General features: G+C 44.3%; 1 protein-coding gene across 1 annotated transcript in view; it reads right to left on the minus strand.

Moving 5' to 3' along the window:
- Positions 1 to 1,757: 1,757 nt before the first annotated feature.
- The window catches only part of cabin1 (calcineurin binding protein 1), a 365,306-nt gene continuing 348,917 nt past the window's right edge, over positions 1,758 to 18,146 (minus strand). The window contains 3 exon segments of the mRNA XM_052032487.1: positions 1,758 to 2,000; positions 6,376 to 6,593; positions 9,574 to 9,750. Coding sequence (XP_051888447.1) covers positions 1,854 to 2,000; positions 6,376 to 6,593; positions 9,574 to 9,750 — 542 coding nt within the window. The 3' untranslated portion in view covers positions 1,758 to 1,853.

Consider the following 18,146-nt stretch of genomic DNA (forward strand, 5'->3'; position numbering starts at 1 on the left):
TTCAATACCGAGATAATGCAATGCCAATGAACCAGTCTGGGCCAGAAAGGGGCAACTTTAACTGTTGAGTTTTAATCCTCAACGCAATAAATTCTGCTTTGAGAATGAAAATGTTTTTTTCTTGCTTTCTCTCTGTATCAACTTTTCTCTTAACCTAATCTTTCTTCCCCTTTATTTCTTTTTCAGCAGCTGATTTGAATTCAATTCATTCTCCTCTCAGACATCCCTGTGACTTTCTCAAATTTCTGGTTAAGGAGATGAGCTGAGATGCCAGATACCCTGTCACCCAAACGGTGCTGTTACCAGCTTCCACCAAATGATGCAGAGGTTTATAACTAGGTTAAAGAATGCAGGAAAACATTTAATTAACAGCTCCATTCCAGTAAGATCTGGCACAAAGCATTAGCAGTCAGACTGAAATGAAGGTGGAGTTGCTATTTACAGACACTGTCAGCCATTCTCAGATGTACCAGATCTCAGTAATATTATCCTGTTTGACACAATGTGACTGAGTGCGCTATCAGTTCCAGATTCCAGAAGTATTCATTGACCTGGTGGAGGCATTTGTTGTTATATATTAGTGTCCAAAGACTCACCAGCAGGTTGAATGACTGGTAGAGTTGTTTTGAGCTGGCTGTCCGCCCTCCTTTTGGGTCTTGGGTTGGGGCGGACACTGACTGCGCATTCAGAATTCTGCTCTTTATGAGAGATGCCCTGTTTCGGACTTTTCCCTTCTCATGAGGTGCCTCATCCCAAAAAACCTCCTCTGAATTTCAGACATGGACTTGCATGATCTTTCGACCATTAAATAGTGAGATATTTCAGTGAAGAATCTTCCTTTCTATTCTTGCTGTAGAGTTGGACAATTACTCCTTAAATCTCAATCTTCGCCCTCCAACATCTCCCAGTAACCTGCTCCATATTCCAGACTCCCAGATCTAGGATTGGGAGTAGGCTTGGCTCCACTGAGCTCTAAGATATACAGTCAGTTCCCTGCAACTAAGATATCGACTAATGTCATGCAAAGGAAACTAATACTTATCCATTAATGACTAAGGAGGTGCAAGGCAGAAAGAGATTTAGCATATAAATGATGGGAACCGTCTAACCCCTGTCCCCCCAATTAGATTCATGTAATGCCTGACTTCAGCGAGAGTGTACGGAGGAAAGTTAAATGCATGATCTTACAGGGAGAAGTTAGCAGAATCTACAGGAAAACTAAGTCCCAATCCATTCTAAACTGTGCTACCTGCACTTACTTAGTTCAAGGCTGCCTCTAAGGAGGGCTGAAAGCCTGGCAGAAACAATGCCGGAAAAGCTGGAAATAGAAAGGAACAGCCAGCAGGCTCTCAGTATTCCTGACCTATTGTGCGTCCACCATCCTCAATCCTTGTTTAATCACTGAAGTATTCCTTTTGCTTGGTGTCTGCCCAGCGACTGCAATGGGATGTTCTTGCTTCAGATTTTCCACCCAAAAACTGAGCTGGAAACTCAGTGAGGGACAAGCTCTCTGGGCCGGAAAGGGGACCACTTCAACTGAATGAAGTTAAATCTGCTCTTCCAAAATAAATCAATATTTCGCTTCCAGAAAGGTCACGGCCTTCCCTTGAAGTCAGAAACAAGGAACCCAGCGAGGCTCAAAAGGCTTGGCTGCTCCTGCTGCATGGTGCTTTTAATATTTACAACAGCCAACGCTGGTCAGAGAATGCTACAACCTTATCCAATGAGCTTCATATAAAGTACCACGCACTCCCGTCTCCTGTAGGAAATTGTACTGCCATTTATTTTTACAACAGTGTATGTAGATCCTCATCAGTTGGCTGCCCACAACTGCGGCTTGAGAATCCACGCGCTCATATGTCCATGTAGTCATCTTCCTCATCATCGGTGTCACTCTCCAATGAAGACTCTTGGCTCGACGTCTCCAGGATTTCCAGTGCTGGCTGCCGCAGAGCCTCTTTCTTCACATTGGCAGCAGACTGTGCAGACAGAATGGCAGTCTGAAGGGGAAAGAGCAGAGAGACTTTTAGGCTGGAGACACTGGAGACTCAATGGCAGGAAAATCTAGCAGAACCAATCCTCAAGGCCATCTACGTGGATGGGACAACTGGATCGAACATAGGACAGTACAGAATGGGAACAGGCCCTTCGGCCCAGCATGTTGCACCAAACTAATTAAACTAGTAATTAAATGTCTAACTAATCCCTTCTGCCTGCACACAGTCCATCTCCCTCCATTCTCTGCACATCCATGTGCCTATCTAAGAGCCTCTTAAATGCCTCTATCGTATCTACCTCCACCACCACCGCTGGCAGCACATTCCAGACACCCACCACTCTCTGTGTAAAAAAAAATCTACCCCACACATCTCCTTTGAACTTTCCCCCCTCAGCTTAAATGCATGCCCTTTAGTATAAGACATTTTGTCCCTGGGAAAAAGATTCTGGCTGTCTATCTATGCCTCTCATAATCTTATAAACTTCTATCAGGACTCCCCTCAGCCTCTGCCGCTCCAGAGAAACCAACATTTGTGTAGGTTCAGATTTAGGACTTGGACTTGTACTCAGATACAGGCAGGTTAACCGCTCTAATGGAGGCGAGGACAGATTCGTCCAAAGCACAGAGTTAAATGTGAACTAAGAGGATTTCTCAAATAAACCAATGAGACCTTAAAAATGTTAGCCTGGTGAACTGCAAATACTTTCAGCTGACCTGCCGGAATCCTCCAGCATGATCATTGGTTATGTCTTGTCTCACTGGTGGGGGTGGGATAGTGGGATACAGCAGAGAGGTTGTAACCCTGAGATGACAATTCCAATTTTGGACCTCCGCATCAGTTCAAGTCCGGGCAAGGAAACTTCCTGCGGTGATAACCTACTTCCTCATCTGATAAATCAGTGCTCAGTCCCTGCCTTTCCAAGTGATCATTAATCCAGTCCTTCGGAATGTTTTCCCAATAACTTCCCTACTACTGACGTTAGGCTCAAAGGTCTGTAATTACCAGGCTTTTCCCTGCTGCCTTTCTTGAAAAGGGGGACCACGTTTGCTGTCCTTCAGTCACCTGGTACCTTGCTTGTGGCTAAGAAAGATGTAAAAATCTCAGCTAGAGCCCCAGCAATCTCTTCCCTCGCCTCCTGTAGCAGCCTGGGATAAATCTCATCTGGCCCTGGGGGTTTATCCACCTTTAAGCCTACTAAGGCATCATGTAGGATGCGTACAGGAGTGAGACAGATCGGCTGGTTGAGTGGTGTCGCAACAACAACCTCGCACTCAACGTCAGCAAGACCAAGGAACTGATTGTGGACTTCAGGAAGGGGAAGTCGGGAGAGCACACACCAGTCCTCATTGATGGGTCAGTGGTGGAAAGGGTGAGTAGCTTCAAGTTCCTGGGCAGCAACATCTCAGAGGATCTATCCTGGGCCAAACATTGATCCAGTCACGAAGAAGGCACACCAGTGGTTCTACTCCGTTAGGAGTTGGAGGAGATTCGGTATGTCACTACAGACTTGCAAATTTCTACAGATGTATGGTGGAGAGCATTCTGACTGGTTGCATCACCGCAAAGAGAGGTAGTGGAGGGTTGTTTTTCTGACTGCAAGTCTGTAACCAGTGGTGTACTACAGGGATCAGTGCTGGGACCTTTGTTACTTGTCATAGATATAAGGGACTTGGATAAGAATGTAGTTGGTTTGCTTAGTAAATTTGCTGACGATACAAAAATTGATGGAATTGTAGATACTGACGGTGGTTGTCTAAGGATACAGGGGGATGTCGATGACCTCGAAAGTTGGGTGAAGTGGTGGCAGATGGAAGTGAATCCAGACAAGTGGGAGGTACTGCATTTGGGACATCAAATGCTGTAGGACACATACAGTAAATGGGAGGAGCCTTGGAAGTGTTAATGTACAGAGGGAACTTGGGGTGCAAGTTCATCGTTCATAGGACAAGTAGCCATGAGCGTTAGCTTACCTTTAATTTTTGCTTGGTTTCTTCAGACACACTGCCTTTTGGTGACAGGAGGGTAGGGGTAGGCGGTGGTGACTGTGATCTCTGGTGGAAACCTTGCCACAGACGATGGGATGAAGGGTTTTGGAATGTTTGGAGGGACATGTGACTTTATCTCACTACCATCCTCTTTGCAGGACTGGGGCACCGAGGTGACCTTATACAGGTTTATATGAAAATGAGGGGCACGGATGGGGTAGGTAGTCAGTCCTTTTCTCAGGGTCGGGGAATCTAGAACTAGACGACACAGGTTTAAGGTGAGAGGGAAGACATTTAAGAGAGATCTGAGGGGTAGGTTTTTCACACAGACGGTTGTGGTCACCTGGAATAAGCTGCGGGAGGAGGTGATGGAGGCGGATATAATTACAACGTTTAAAGGACATCTGGACAAATATTTGGATAGAAAGGTATAGTGGGATATGGGCCTAATGAAGACAAGTGGGATTAACATAGATAGGCATCACTGTCGGCAAGGACTGGTTGGGCTGAAAGGCCTGTTTCTATACTGTACAGCTCTATGACTCTCTGCCCCGGACAACTTCAGGCATGGGCTGAGGAAGTTCAATTGTGTCACTCAGGTGCCAGGCAATGACCATCTTCACAAAGAATCCAACTAAATACCTTGACATTCAACCACTACCATCACCATGGCACTACTATCAATACTCCATTACCATCACCTGGAGGTCACCACTGACCAGAAGCAACAAATATACTGTAGCTACAAGTGCAGGCCAGACTCTGCCCATTCTCTGGCAGGTGACTCATCTCCTGGCCCTTAAAAGCCTTTCCCCATGTAAAGCCACAAATCAAGAGTGTGATGGAATACTCTTCACTTGCTTGGATAAGTATAACGCCAATAGCGTTCGAAGCCCCACACCATCCAGGATGAAGAAATGAAGAAGCCCACTGGGTTGGCACTGCTCAATGGCCCTAACATTAATTTCTTACAGCTCCAATGCACAGTGTCTACAAAATACACTGCAGTGACTCACCCAGACTACTCTGACAGCACCTTCCAAACCTCCTTGACTTCTGGCACCAAGGGCAAGGACAGCAGGTACAGTGGAAAACCACCACTTGCAAATTCCTCCCAAGTGGCACACCATCGAGACTTGGAATTATATTCCAAGTACATCAGTGTCACCGGGTCTGAATCCTGGAACTCACTACCACACAGCATTGTGAGAGTATGTTCACCAGGGTGGATGCTGCAAGGACCGGCGAAAAGCAAGGCTCCTTCTATATCATCCCAAGGATTTTCAGGTCAGGTGCAGCATTAGTCAGGCACAGATAAAATCGCTTTAAACTGCTCTACTGACAAATCTCAGCAGAGTGCCTATAATGCCTGTGACATTTTCCCTTTCTGTGAGTATGCTTTGCATGAAATTGCTAATTTAGTTCCACTTAGCGGCAAATTAATGCAAGTTCCCATGACCACAAGCAACTGGAATCCAGCAGCCCTTATTGGATTGAACCTTTAAAGCCAGTGGTTATACTCTCCTAACTATCTAAATTTAATTAGGATGTTCTGGTTTTCTGCAATTCAATTCAGTCTCAGCTTCAAAGTATGCATCAGTGAATGTTAAAATGTTCCTGCAAGCTTCAATATGGTTTTCTGAACTTGGAGTTATAGGGAGAGTCAAATTTACTTTTATTTCTTAATTGAGAAATCAGCACTTTATTGTATGTAATGTCTTACATTCTATATTATGGCATAAATTGTTAATCCCACCAATTAGAAAATGGGAAACATTAAACTGAGTACCAAGTGATTGGACAGACTATAATAACTGCATTTGTGAAACCATGAAGTATTACACTCGTTAAAAGCCTATAAACAGAAATAAACAAATTTAGGTTAGGTGATCTGAATATTTATGATTTTGTCTTGTAAAACTGTGTGTATTCAACCTTCCCCGCTGAGAGGTTTGTAGCATCAAACAGGAAATTCTTAGTCCTGATGCTACTTGAACGCAGCTCTTCAGTACGAGTGTAAATAGACCAAATAAACCATCAGCCCAAAAGCCCTGGTATAATTCCACATGATCCCAAACCGTTTTCCTTCATTCTTCCAATGATGATCTTGTTTGATAATCACTCAATCAGCCCTCAGTGGAAACAATTTGCTCCGTATTTGCTTCCCCAAAACCCTGGCTAATTTCGAAAGCCTTCCAGAAGAGCCTTTTTTCCCAGAAAGTGGACACCACATTCTAAACTATGCACATCATCAAGTAGATTCGGAGACTTCTGAGTAACGGACCCCAGTCACTTGAACACAACCTGGCATGGTTGACAACGGGAGTTAAAATGCAGGTTTTTTAAAAACAAACTCAAGGTAGGACAAGTAGGAACGAGTGTTAGCTTACCTTTAATTTTTGCTTGGTTTCTTCAGACACACTGCCTTTTGGTGACAGGAGGGTAGGGGTAGGCGGTGTGACTGTGATCTCTGGTGGAAACTTTGCCACAGATGATGGGATGAAGAGTTTTGGCATGTTTGGAGGGACACGTGACTTTATCCGACTGCCATCCCCTTTGCAGGACTGGGGCGCCGAGGTGGTAGAGGGCTCACTTACAGAGCTGGAAGCTACAGAGAAATAACATAGGAACGTCAGATGAATTACAGCAGTCACACATCAGTGGTTTTTAAAATGAGTCAGGCTCAAATACCCTCCCAAATTAGGGAGCTTTGTATTTAATTCATCCATACTATAAACATATTTATGTCAATTCCAACTAAAATCCTTTAACATTCAACCTTTTCCATCCTTCAGTCTATTGAAACCTTGCACATTCCATGGCAAACATGTTGTGACTTGTGTACCACCTCTGTGATTTGCTTGTGACTAATTTTTATGTTAAAGTTGAGCTTCTGATCATGGCCAGCCAGGCAGCCTGGCCTGCTCAGTTCCTCCAGCATCATTGTATTTTTCATCTAGATTCCAGCATCTGTAGTCCTTTGTTTCTCAACTTTTGATCATTATGGTAATACCCCAGTAAGCACTAAAGGGAATATCAGCCCCTGTGTAGAGCACAGGAAATGTCAGGCCACTACCGATCATAAGAAATAAGCAATGTAGTGTACAGCTCGTGTATGCACCGTATCACATGCTGCTGTGTATACTAGTTCCATGCACGTTATATGAGATAACAAAAAAAGTGTGTGTATTGCAGGTAATTGTGTATATTGTAGGAAATATGGAGATCCTGTGTATACTTTGCAGAAATCATAGCCTCTGTGCATTACACAGAACTGCAGCCCCTGTGTACATTATAGCAAATAACATACTCTGCAAATATCATAGGGAATGCCACATTGTACGTATAAAGTACAGAATACCAGATCTTTGTCCACGTGTAAATTATAGATCAACTAGCTTCTTTATATGTTAAAGGGAATGCATGCCCTGTGTACATTACAGAAAACACCAGTCTATTAAAAACTATAATTGCAGCTATTGTATGTACATTGTGGAAAGCAGCCTTCTTGCTTCTGTTATGAGAAGAATGTTATACTTTATGGCGAAGTAATTTACAGGGACAGTTGTCATTTGCTCAATACCGGAAACAAGTGATTACATCTAATGTTATTGGAAAAAGCAGCTTTGGCTTTGATACACCTTGAAAATTTCTCTTCATAATTTCTTACTATTGGTAAACCTCTTCTGTTCTTTGTACCTCACATTCACCAGGATCTGTGCTAATGCTTTGACTATTAATATTTAGTCATGCTGGACTTGTGTTTTTGCTTCTTATCCAATACTCATATTCTCCTGTATCCTATCTTTTATCTAAGGAATGCTGTGTTGCAGGGAAACACCGGCGGTCACCTGCAGAGCTGCCACATTTGGACCAAGGCTGTGATGAGCCTTGAGCCGAGTGCTCCTGATAAAACCCAAACAGGGCATCAGTGAGGTTATTGATGCACAGTTCAGAAGGAACACGTGGCTCAAGTTCAGCAATCACCATCCTTACCCTTTGTCTGTTCAGTAATTCAGCTCTCGGGAATCTGGGGAAGGATCGGTAAGAGCTCGGAAGTGAAGTTTGGACATCCCGACTGCCTGCACTCTACTCGCTCCAGTCCTCTTCATTCTCTGGCTCTACTTGGCTTTACATTTGATCAGTTGTTTTAGTCTGTCAACTATCTGATATGGTTGGAGGTTTTTTCCTGATCATTAATAAATTTATAATGATCGCTGATTTCCACATTTATTTATTTTGCAGCAGTTAAAATGAAAATCTGTATGTTGTGAAGTCTGAGTCTGCTATAGGAAACCAACAGAAGCAACTGAGATGCAAAAACAATCCACAATTTCCGGAGGACAACAGCATCAATAACAAATTGCTGTATCAGGTAAATATTACTGCACCATGATACACCCGTGTAGTTAAATAAGCTGGAGTCTTCTTCACGGATTCCCAATTGGTGGCCTGTCATTTAAAGGCCATTTTGCAGTTTACGCGTTTGAACCTTAGCTTCGCCAGACTTGGGCTCTGAACAGAAAGCTCCAATTACATTTAACATTTACACTGTGCCCATGTTGATCTAAATATTTCAGGAGGTTTAATAGATAGTGACATCTATCAAACCCTCCTAACTTGCATTAACTAGCAATTTAAAAATACATCAGTGGAAGTGGGCAAAGTATGAACATTCAGGTGGATCAAAATGAGCTAATGAAAAACCTGTAACAAAATTCACCAACAGGTGGCTGCTCCATTCAACAACCTCTCCCACTAGTGAATGATGCTTCAACTGTCAAAAGTGATCAGCCTTAATAGCAAAGGAGTGATGTGTTTTGACATTTTAGCTTTGATTCCAGTTTTTAATAAATCAGTGTAGATTAGGGACTAATTCAGAGAGAATAAACTTCATACAGTAAAGGGATGATGAGGTTGGGACTGCACTTCAATCACCAGAAACTAGAAAATGACTAGCACGTCTAGACATTGCATTTCACCTGTTTTGTTGTGCTGAACGTGTGCTGCATTTAATGCTAATACCTAATTGGATCCACTGTAAAAAGTTATGGAATTGGCCAAAAATACAGTAGAACCAACACTATAGTGGTTTGGTAAAATGGAGACATCTTGCTTTCATGTAAGATTCACAGAACTCATTTGAACCTGTGATGCTGAAATGAACCATTTTATTACAAAACCCCTGCGTTCTCTAACACATTGATTTGTATTCACTAAACAGACCAACAGATAGCATCATTAGTGTGTCTACTAACAGAGCACAATGCCACATTATAAAGAGCCTGGAAATAGTGCAGCAACTACTTAGTAAAGATTCACTTAGTTTAACACCTTAGCATTTTGAGAGCACATCCCTGGAGCAATACATTTGACAAGATTGCAAATGTTCAGTCTTATGAAGTTACTCCATTTCCTTTCAGTTGGTGCACCATCTGGTTCCATTGCAGGAGTGGGCATTAGTAGTAATGGAGGACTGGCTGCTGATGCTGCCTCACTTTGGTAGCTTGTATCTTGCACCAGCACACAGATTCATGGTTGATACACAAGCCGCATATCTGTTGATAGTTTCTTCTGGATGTACTCACTGTGACTGGAGCAGTGTTCAGGACGAGAGCCCTCACTTTGTTGAGTGTAATTGCCCTCTTCCTGCCAGCGGGATATATCGTGGGATGAAGCGACAGTTGCCATTTTCATCTGCTGGCACAAGTGAGTCTCCTGATGCCGATAGCTTAGCTCTTCTAAAGGTTCCTCTGAGTCCTCATCTGAAAAGCACAGTGGATAGAACAGAATCACACATCACTTCTTTACGTTCAGTGCTCTCTAACCTGCTCACTCATGCCCAGAAACCGGACCGATGGATGCCTGTTTTATTGTGCCATCCACCTTGGCACACATTTCAGTTCCCCTTCATATTTCCCGCACACGATGATATCATCAATGTGCAAAGCTCATCTTAATTACTTAACGACAGAAATTGGGTTAAAGGGTTGCGACATATAACCTTAAAAAATAACTGTCAATAAAACAAAGTACACGTCACCCTTAAAGCAGTCAAAGTTTCTCCCTATACCTACGTTGAAAGGCAACACTACAGGGTTCATTAAAAACACATGTGTGCTGTCAGTCCTCTGGAAAGGTGAAGAGGTCTGTAACTTGCTGCAGTTCACACACCCCTCAATATGTGGCCTGGTGTGGCCGCTGATTGCGGGACCTTAGGACACAGTGACCAAGGGGCACTATTGTTCCACTCCCCCTCGGGGAGGAAGACATCTCCCCCAGGAGGATCACGTTATGCTCCTGCCTCCCTTAATTCTCCTCAGGATGCCATGAAGCAATTTTTGTAAAAGCACTGACCTACTTTCCCTGGTCAGCACACAAAGAGCGCAGACAGCTAGTGAGCAACAACACCTTGTGAATGCACAGTACATGTTTTAACAGTCTTAAAAGGACAGCAAAGCACAATAGTGACCTCATTGCAAGGATGTTCTATTTGCTTACCTGCACTGCACATTCTCTGTAGTTGCTACACTATATTCTGCATTCTGCTTTCTTTTTAATACCTCAATGTACTTATGTATGGCATGATCTGCAAACAAAAGCTTTTCACTGTATCTTGGTACATGTAACAATAATAAACTAATACTAATATTGCAAGGTCTGTGTGACTTCCCATTTGGTATTTGCACTATACCCAAGCTCCTACTTCGTACACTAAATGTGCCTAAACTCCAATTTCTAGACACTTGTGTTGTTACAAGGCTAAATTAGGGTCATGGCACCAAAATATATAACCTGCATCACACATTAACATTGTGCCTTCTGCTTCTTATGAGGCACTCAGTATCTCTATACAACTTCAGGACTACAGCCAGGATGTTGTCTGGTCTTCGAGCTTTTGCTGTCTCCAGTACTCTTATCTGTTTCTTGATATCCTGCATCTCATATTTCCTAATGACACAGGAGGCAGTGATTCGGTCCACAGAGAGTATGCCAGCTTTCAGGGCACATCCTTTAGTCCCAATATCCCTGCAACCTATTCTCTCTCACATGCTCATCAATTTCCCTGATTCCCCACCACCCACCTTTTCCAGGGGTGATTTACTGCAGCTAATTAACTGGCCGACCTGCACATTTTTGGGATATGGGAGGAAATTGGAGCTCATGGGGAAAACTGTGTGCAGAGTCACAGGGAGATCGTGCAGCATCCGAGGTCAGGATTGAACGTGGGTCACCGGAGCTGTGAGACGCAATGGTACCTGATGTACCACAATATCACTCTGATAATCGTGACTTAATGAGAGGACATAAATTTAAGAAAGCCACATAAAGAATTGATGAAGAACGAGTGTCTGGAATATAAAGGGTGCAGAGGAGATTCATGAGAATGTTGCCAGGGCTGGAAAATTACAGTTTTGGAAAACTGCAGACACTGGGCTGAGGCTAATTTGTTTTGAATAAGTGAGACTAAGGAAAGATTAAGTTTGGGTGTATAAAATCATGAGAGGATCCATTTCATTTGGTGGGGAGGAGCCTAAATAGGGGACATAAGATTGTTAATTTACAGGAGGATTAGAGGTAAACTGAGGACATTTTCTTACCCAAAGAAAGGTGGGGTCTGGAACTCATTACCTGTAAGGAAGGTGGAGGCAGAAACTCCACATATTTCGGACCTGAATGGGCACCTGAGCTGCTGCAATGGATAAGGCTGTGGATTGAGAAGGCTGATTGTTGGCTGGCATGGCTGACTGATCTCCTTCTCTGCTGTAGATTTCTACCATTTGACGAAACACCTTGGCACAGACTGTTGACGAAGGGACTATAAATCCCCCCTGTCCAATCATGGTGTCTAATCCCCACAGCAGAGGTGTCCCAAACTGAGGGAAAGCATCCTATCTGGAAGCATCACAGCTTGGTAGGGCAACTGCCCTGCCCAAGACTGCAAGAAATTACAGAGTTGTGAACACATCACGCAAATCAGCCTCTCCTCCATGGACTCTGTCTACACTTCCTGCTGCCTTGGGAAAGCAGCCAACATATCAAGGACCCCTCCCACCCCAGACATTCTCTCATCTCCCCTCTCCTATCACACAGAAGATACAAAAGCATGAAGGCACGTACCACCAGGCTCAAGGGCAGCTTCTATCTCGCTATTATCAGACTCTTGAATAGACCTCTCATATGTTGAAGATCATCTCTTCATTTCCCAATCTACCTTATCATGACCCTTGCGCTTTATTTGTTCTCCTGCACTGCACTTTCTCTGTAACTGCAATATTATATTTTGCATTCTGTTCTTTTTACTACCTCAACGTACTTATGATCTGTCTGGATGGCATGTAAAAGGAGTTTTCCTCTGTACACATGACAATAAACCAATACCGATAGCTTTAAGGTTTATTTTCTTCCACCTGGAGGGGGTTGGAGTCTGGAACATACTGCCTGAGTAGGTGGTGGAGGCAGACACTCTAACAACATTTAAGAAGTATCTGGATGAGCCCTTGAGTTGTCAAGGCATAGAAGGTTACAGGTTGCCACCTGGGGTACCGTGCACAATTTTGGTGTCTTTATTTAGGAAAGAATTTACTGGCATTGGAGGCTGTCCAAAAGAGATTCACTCGACTAACTTCTGAGTTGAGAGGGTTGTCCTATCACATGGCTAAAGAAATTAGATCTATGTTCTTTGGTGTTTACAAAAATGAGGGGTGATCTTATTAAAATATATAAGATCCTTAGAGGGCATGATAGGGTAGATGCTGAGATATTTCCACGAGTGGGAGAATCTCGAGTGAGGGGACACAGATAAGTCGATGGTCATTTAAAACTGAATTACATAAGAAATCCTTCTAGCAGAGGATGGTGAATCTTTGGAATTCTCTGCTCCCGAGGGCTGTGGAGGCTGATTTGTTGAGGGAGTAGGTACAGTGTTGAAAGATTGGGGAATTAAGGACTATTGGGAACTGGCCCAAGGAGATGAGGCCTGGGGCAGATCAACCACGGTCATTTTGAATAGCAGGGCAGGCTTGAGGGGCTGAATGGCCTACTCCTGCTCCTATTTTCTTGTGTTCTTATGATCCAGTGCTGGTAAATAGAATCGGTACAGATGGACATTTGACGGTTAGCATGGATGAAATGGGCTGAAAGGTCTACTTCTGTGCTCTGTATGATTTTTATAAAGGTGTTAAAGTTGTTCCTTGAAAAAGAGGAAGAATAAAAGGAATCAGCAGGAGAACGGACCGGGGAGAAGCAGAGACACAGAGCTGGTGGGCCCCCTGGTCTACAACTTTCCATTGTTCTATGACTCACTGATCAGATTGTTCCCAAGCAGGATACAAAAAAATGCATTGAATTTGACCCAGTTGATTCCCCTCTCAAACTTGTTGTTCTCTTACAATCCTTGTGCCTTTTTACTCCAGCCAACCCAATTTACTGCTGTTTTGGGAAAGATAATTTTTTGTTAAACAGAATTTCTTAAAAGAAGGAAAAGCTTTTTTTTATAAGAAGAATCCTGGTTTCTGCTAATGGAAAGCTGTTTTCAAAAAGTATTCTCAGCCCACGCTGGAACATGCAGTTAAAGCAATAGATCTCTCCAGGTCATACTGCCAGCCAACGCTGAAACTAACCCGTGCCTAACTCCAGCATAGAACCATCCCAAAACTGTTCTACCTGCTGTAGCAACATGCTGCACCATGAACCAATGCGACAAAGGTCTGGATTCTAACAAACCATATCAGACACTTAATTAATTGGGGAAAGAGGGACTGTGTTTGTGTTTTAAAGTACAAGGGAAACAGTACTGGCGAAAGAGGGAGCTGTTGCCTTGGGTCAGGCCTCACTTAAAGCAGGTTGGGACCAGTGTCCTAGAAAATTGAATTATTTGGGCCCTTAGGCAAGCTTTATATAGTTTGGGGGGGGAGGGGGAGACATGGAGGAGGGTTTAGTTAAGGGGAAATTTATAAAGTTAAGTGAAAGGACAAGTAGACCATGCAGGGTAATGAAATGGGGCGGAACATGCAACTTCAGTGAAGGCAAAATAGTAAAAGTGAAACACAACAGGCTCTTTAACTAAATGCACATGGTACAAATAGAAATATACGGATATGATTCAATAGCCATAACAGAGATGTGGTTGCAGGGCGACCAAGGCTGGGAACTCAATATTCCATGGTTCCTGACATTTAGGAAGGATGACGGAAAGGAAGAGTTTGTGGGGTAACTCTGTTAATGGAGGATGAAATCAGTGAGCCTTTCTAGAACAAATAATGGTTCTGGCTGGCCATGTTCTGATGCATCCCATTTGGTTTATGCAGGTTCCTATCCACAGAACATGGGCAAATGCTCAGGAATCATCTCTTCACTTTGATGTTCATTTCTGTTTTTGTACACCCTGGAGCATGATATCAGCAGTAATCTGGAGATTACTGCCATTGATTCTCTGCTTTCAAATGTGGAGTGTAATATAGATGTTGGGAGCAGCACTCAGCACACCTAAAAAGATGAGGTGCCAGCCAAGTGAGGCTGCAATACTGAACCACTTGTGTGCTAAACAGCATGCAATAGGCAGAGAGCTTAGTGAGCTCCCAACCAAAGGACTGAAGCAAAGTTCTGCAGTCCTGCCACATCTAGCTGCAAATGGTGGTGGACAATTGAGCAGCTAACAGGAGGAGACTCCAAGAACATCCTCATCCTTATTGATTATGTGGACTAGCATATGATTATTGAAGGGTTGAGGCATTTGTAACCTCGCTCAGCCAGAAGTGCCAATAAATGACCCAGCTCAGATCCCTCCTGAGATCCCCACTGTCACTGAAGCCAGTCTCCAGCCAAGTTGATTCACTCTGTGTGTTATCAAGAAACTGCTGAGAGCACTGGGTAAAGTAAAGGCTATGGGACCAAACAACATCCAAGCGGTCCGTCGGTTGTTGTCCGACAACTTGATGCTGTTCCATATGGTTACAAAGCTGGCAACTACCTGCCAATGCTGAAAATTGCCCAAAGCAGGGCAAACTCTATCTGGCCAATTCCTGCCTAAATCAGTTGACTGTCACTCATCAGCAAGGGATAGAAGCTGTTGTCGACAGTGCTATCAAGAGGCAATTATTGACCAATAACCTACTCAGCTATGCCCAAGTTTGGATTTCACCAGGACCATTCAGATTCAGCCTTCATCTTAACCTTGATCTAAACATTGACCAAAGAGCCAAATTCAGGGGTGAGGTGAGAATGACTGTCTTTGACACTAGGGTGGCATCAAGGCACTCTGGTAAAAGTCAATGGACACCAAGGAGAAAACACCTCCATGGTTGGCGCCATACTTGGCACAAAGGAAGAGTATTGTGATTATTGGAGGTCAATCATCTCAGCCCCAGGATATCAGTGCAGGAGTTGCTCAGGTTAGTGCCCGAGGTCCAATCACCTTCAACTGCTTCATCTTCCACAGCTTTCTTCCATTGTAAAGATGGAAGTGGAGGAGTTCAATGAAGATTGCACACTGCTCAGTTCCAATTACAACTTCTAAGCAAATGTAGCAGTATATGCCAACATGCAGCAAGACTTGAAGAGAACCCATTAGGGCATGAATTGATAAGTGGTAACTAACATTCACACACAGAACTGCCAGGCAACAGCCATCCCCAACAAAAAAAGTTTTGCCACCGACTTCTCAGATTTCTTACGACATAGCAGGCCGTCAAGCCTCTGAGGAACCCCACAAATTCCGTTCCCCCACTTATTTCCTGTTACCTATTCTTTATCACACAACCATCAAATCCACCCTGATTCTCTCAACACCCGGTTACCTTCAGGTTAATTAACCGACCAGCCAGTGCATCTTTGGGATATGAGAGGAAGCCCGAGCATCCAGGGAAAATCCACGTGGTCACAGGGAGAACACTCGTGACATTCACGGCTGAGTCCCGGCATCAATATTCTAGGGCCGTCATTGGTCAGAAAATCAATTGGACCAGCCACATAAGTACCGTGGCTACGAGGGCAGGTCAGAGACTGGGAATTCTGCTGCAAGTGACTCATGGCAGACACCTCAAGGCCTTTCCTCAATCTACAAGACACAAAGAGCAGTAGGATCTGGGGAAGCTGATGGGAATGTGGGGAAAACATGTTATAGGGAGAACTAATGTGGGTCTGGATCGCTCTGTGAGCCAGCACAGACCCAAGGGCTGAAATAGCCTCCTTCTACGTCGAAAGGAAATACAATCTCAGCAGTGTGATGGAAAACATGGTAGCGTAGCAGTTAACATAACGCTATTACAGCGCCAGCGATCAGTGTTCAATTCCCACTGCTGTCTGTAAGGAGTTTGTTTGTTCTCCCCGTGTCTGCGTGGGTTTCCTCCAGGTGCTCCGGTTTCCTCCCACATTCCAAAGATGTACGGGTTAGTAGCTTAACATGGGTGTAATTGGGTGGCACGGGCTTGTTGGGCCGGAAGGGCCTGTTACAGTGCTGAATAAATAAAGTTTAAAGTTTAAGTTTAAGCTCCCCACTTGCCTAGAAGGGTGTAGTTGCACCAATACAGGGAAGCTCAACACTGTCCCGGATAATGCAACCTGCTTGCTCCGTAACCCCATCCACAAATGTTCATTCCCTCCAGAACCAGCGCATGGTGGCTGCAGTGTTACCTTCTACACAACGCACTGCAGTTACTCACCAACCTGCTCCAATGGCACTTCCCAAATCTGTGGCCTCCACCACCAAGGGCTTGGGAACACCACCGACTTCAGATTTGCCTCCAAGTCACACACCGACCTGACCCAGAAATACATCACTGATCCTTCACTGTCACTGGGTCTAAACCCCGGACCTCCATGCCCTACAGCAGTGTGGGAACACTTTCACCAGAGAGTCTGGAGTGGTTCAATAGTGTGTCTCATCCCCATCTTCTCAAGGGCAGTTATGGATGGGCAGGAATTGCTGGTCTTGCCAGTGACCCAAGATCCTGAAAAAAAATAAGGACCAGTGCTGGGTCTTACTGGGCTGAATGGGAGTTACCCATTCCCCCTCTGCCTCCACAGGCTCCTCCCGAACTGCATTAGCCACGTGGATGCACTCTAGTGATGCCTTCTGCTGCTCGAGGTCTGAAATCCAGATGGCAAGTGGTTCCAGTTTATCTCACTTTCCACATACGTGGTCACCCAGGAGGTGAGAAGTATCCTGGATTTCATATATGCTGCAGGATGCACATCCCCTGGAACCGAGGAGTTCTGCCAAGCCACCATTTTTTTGGATAACTTCTTTGTATTCATTCAAGCAATGTGGACTTTGCAGGCTGAGCCAGCATTTAATTGCCCCATCCCTAGATGCCCTTGGTGGTGATGAGCTGCTTTCTTGAACTGCTGGAGTCCTTGAGGTGTGGGTACACCCACAAGGCTGTTAGGGAGGGAGTTCCAGGATTTTGACCCAGCAACAATTCCCAAGCTGGGCTAGTGTGTGGCTTGGAGGGCAACTTGCAGCGGGTGGTGTTCCTATGCTTTTGCTCCCCTTGTCCTTCTAGCTGGTAGAGGTGGTGAGTTTCGAAGGTGCTGTCTAGGGAGTCTTGATGAGTTGCTGCAGTGCGTCCCGTACAAACTGCTGCCACTGTGCATCGGTGATGGACTGAGTGAATGGTTGTGGATGGGGTTCCTAGCTAGTGGGCTGCTGTGTACTGTATGGTATCGAGCTTTTAAAGTGTTGTTGAAGGTGCCCTCATCCAGGCGAGTGGAGAGTGTTCCATCACATTCCTGACTTCAGCCTTGTAGATAGTGGACAGGCTTTGGGGAGTTGGGAGGTGAGTTACTTGCTGCAGGATTCCTAGCCTCTGACCTGCTCTTGTAGCCACATTGTGTATATAGCTACACCAGTTCAGTTTCTGCACAATGGTAACCCCCAGGATATTGATAGTGGGGGATTCAATGATGGTAACTAAAAGTACAACTCTTTTGGATCAATATTCAAGATCTTTTGTTGAGTTACAGATTTACTTATTTTCATCTGCATTTTAGCACATTTATTTAATGTAATTTTCTTTCTCTTTCCTCGTTCACCAAGCTCCCAAACTTCACTCTTTGTTCAAGCTGTACTGTGCAAAAACAAAATCTCTTTTGTTCTGCACAGCTTTATGCCAGCCCAAATTCCCCAAGCACTGACTCAGCCTCTGCTGTCAGTAATCAC

The sequence above is a fragment of the Pristis pectinata genome, chromosome 17 (genome assembly GCF_009764475.1).
Source record: "Pristis pectinata isolate sPriPec2 chromosome 17, sPriPec2.1.pri, whole genome shotgun sequence".
NCBI lineage: Eukaryota > Metazoa > Chordata > Chondrichthyes > Rhinopristiformes > Pristidae > Pristis > Pristis pectinata.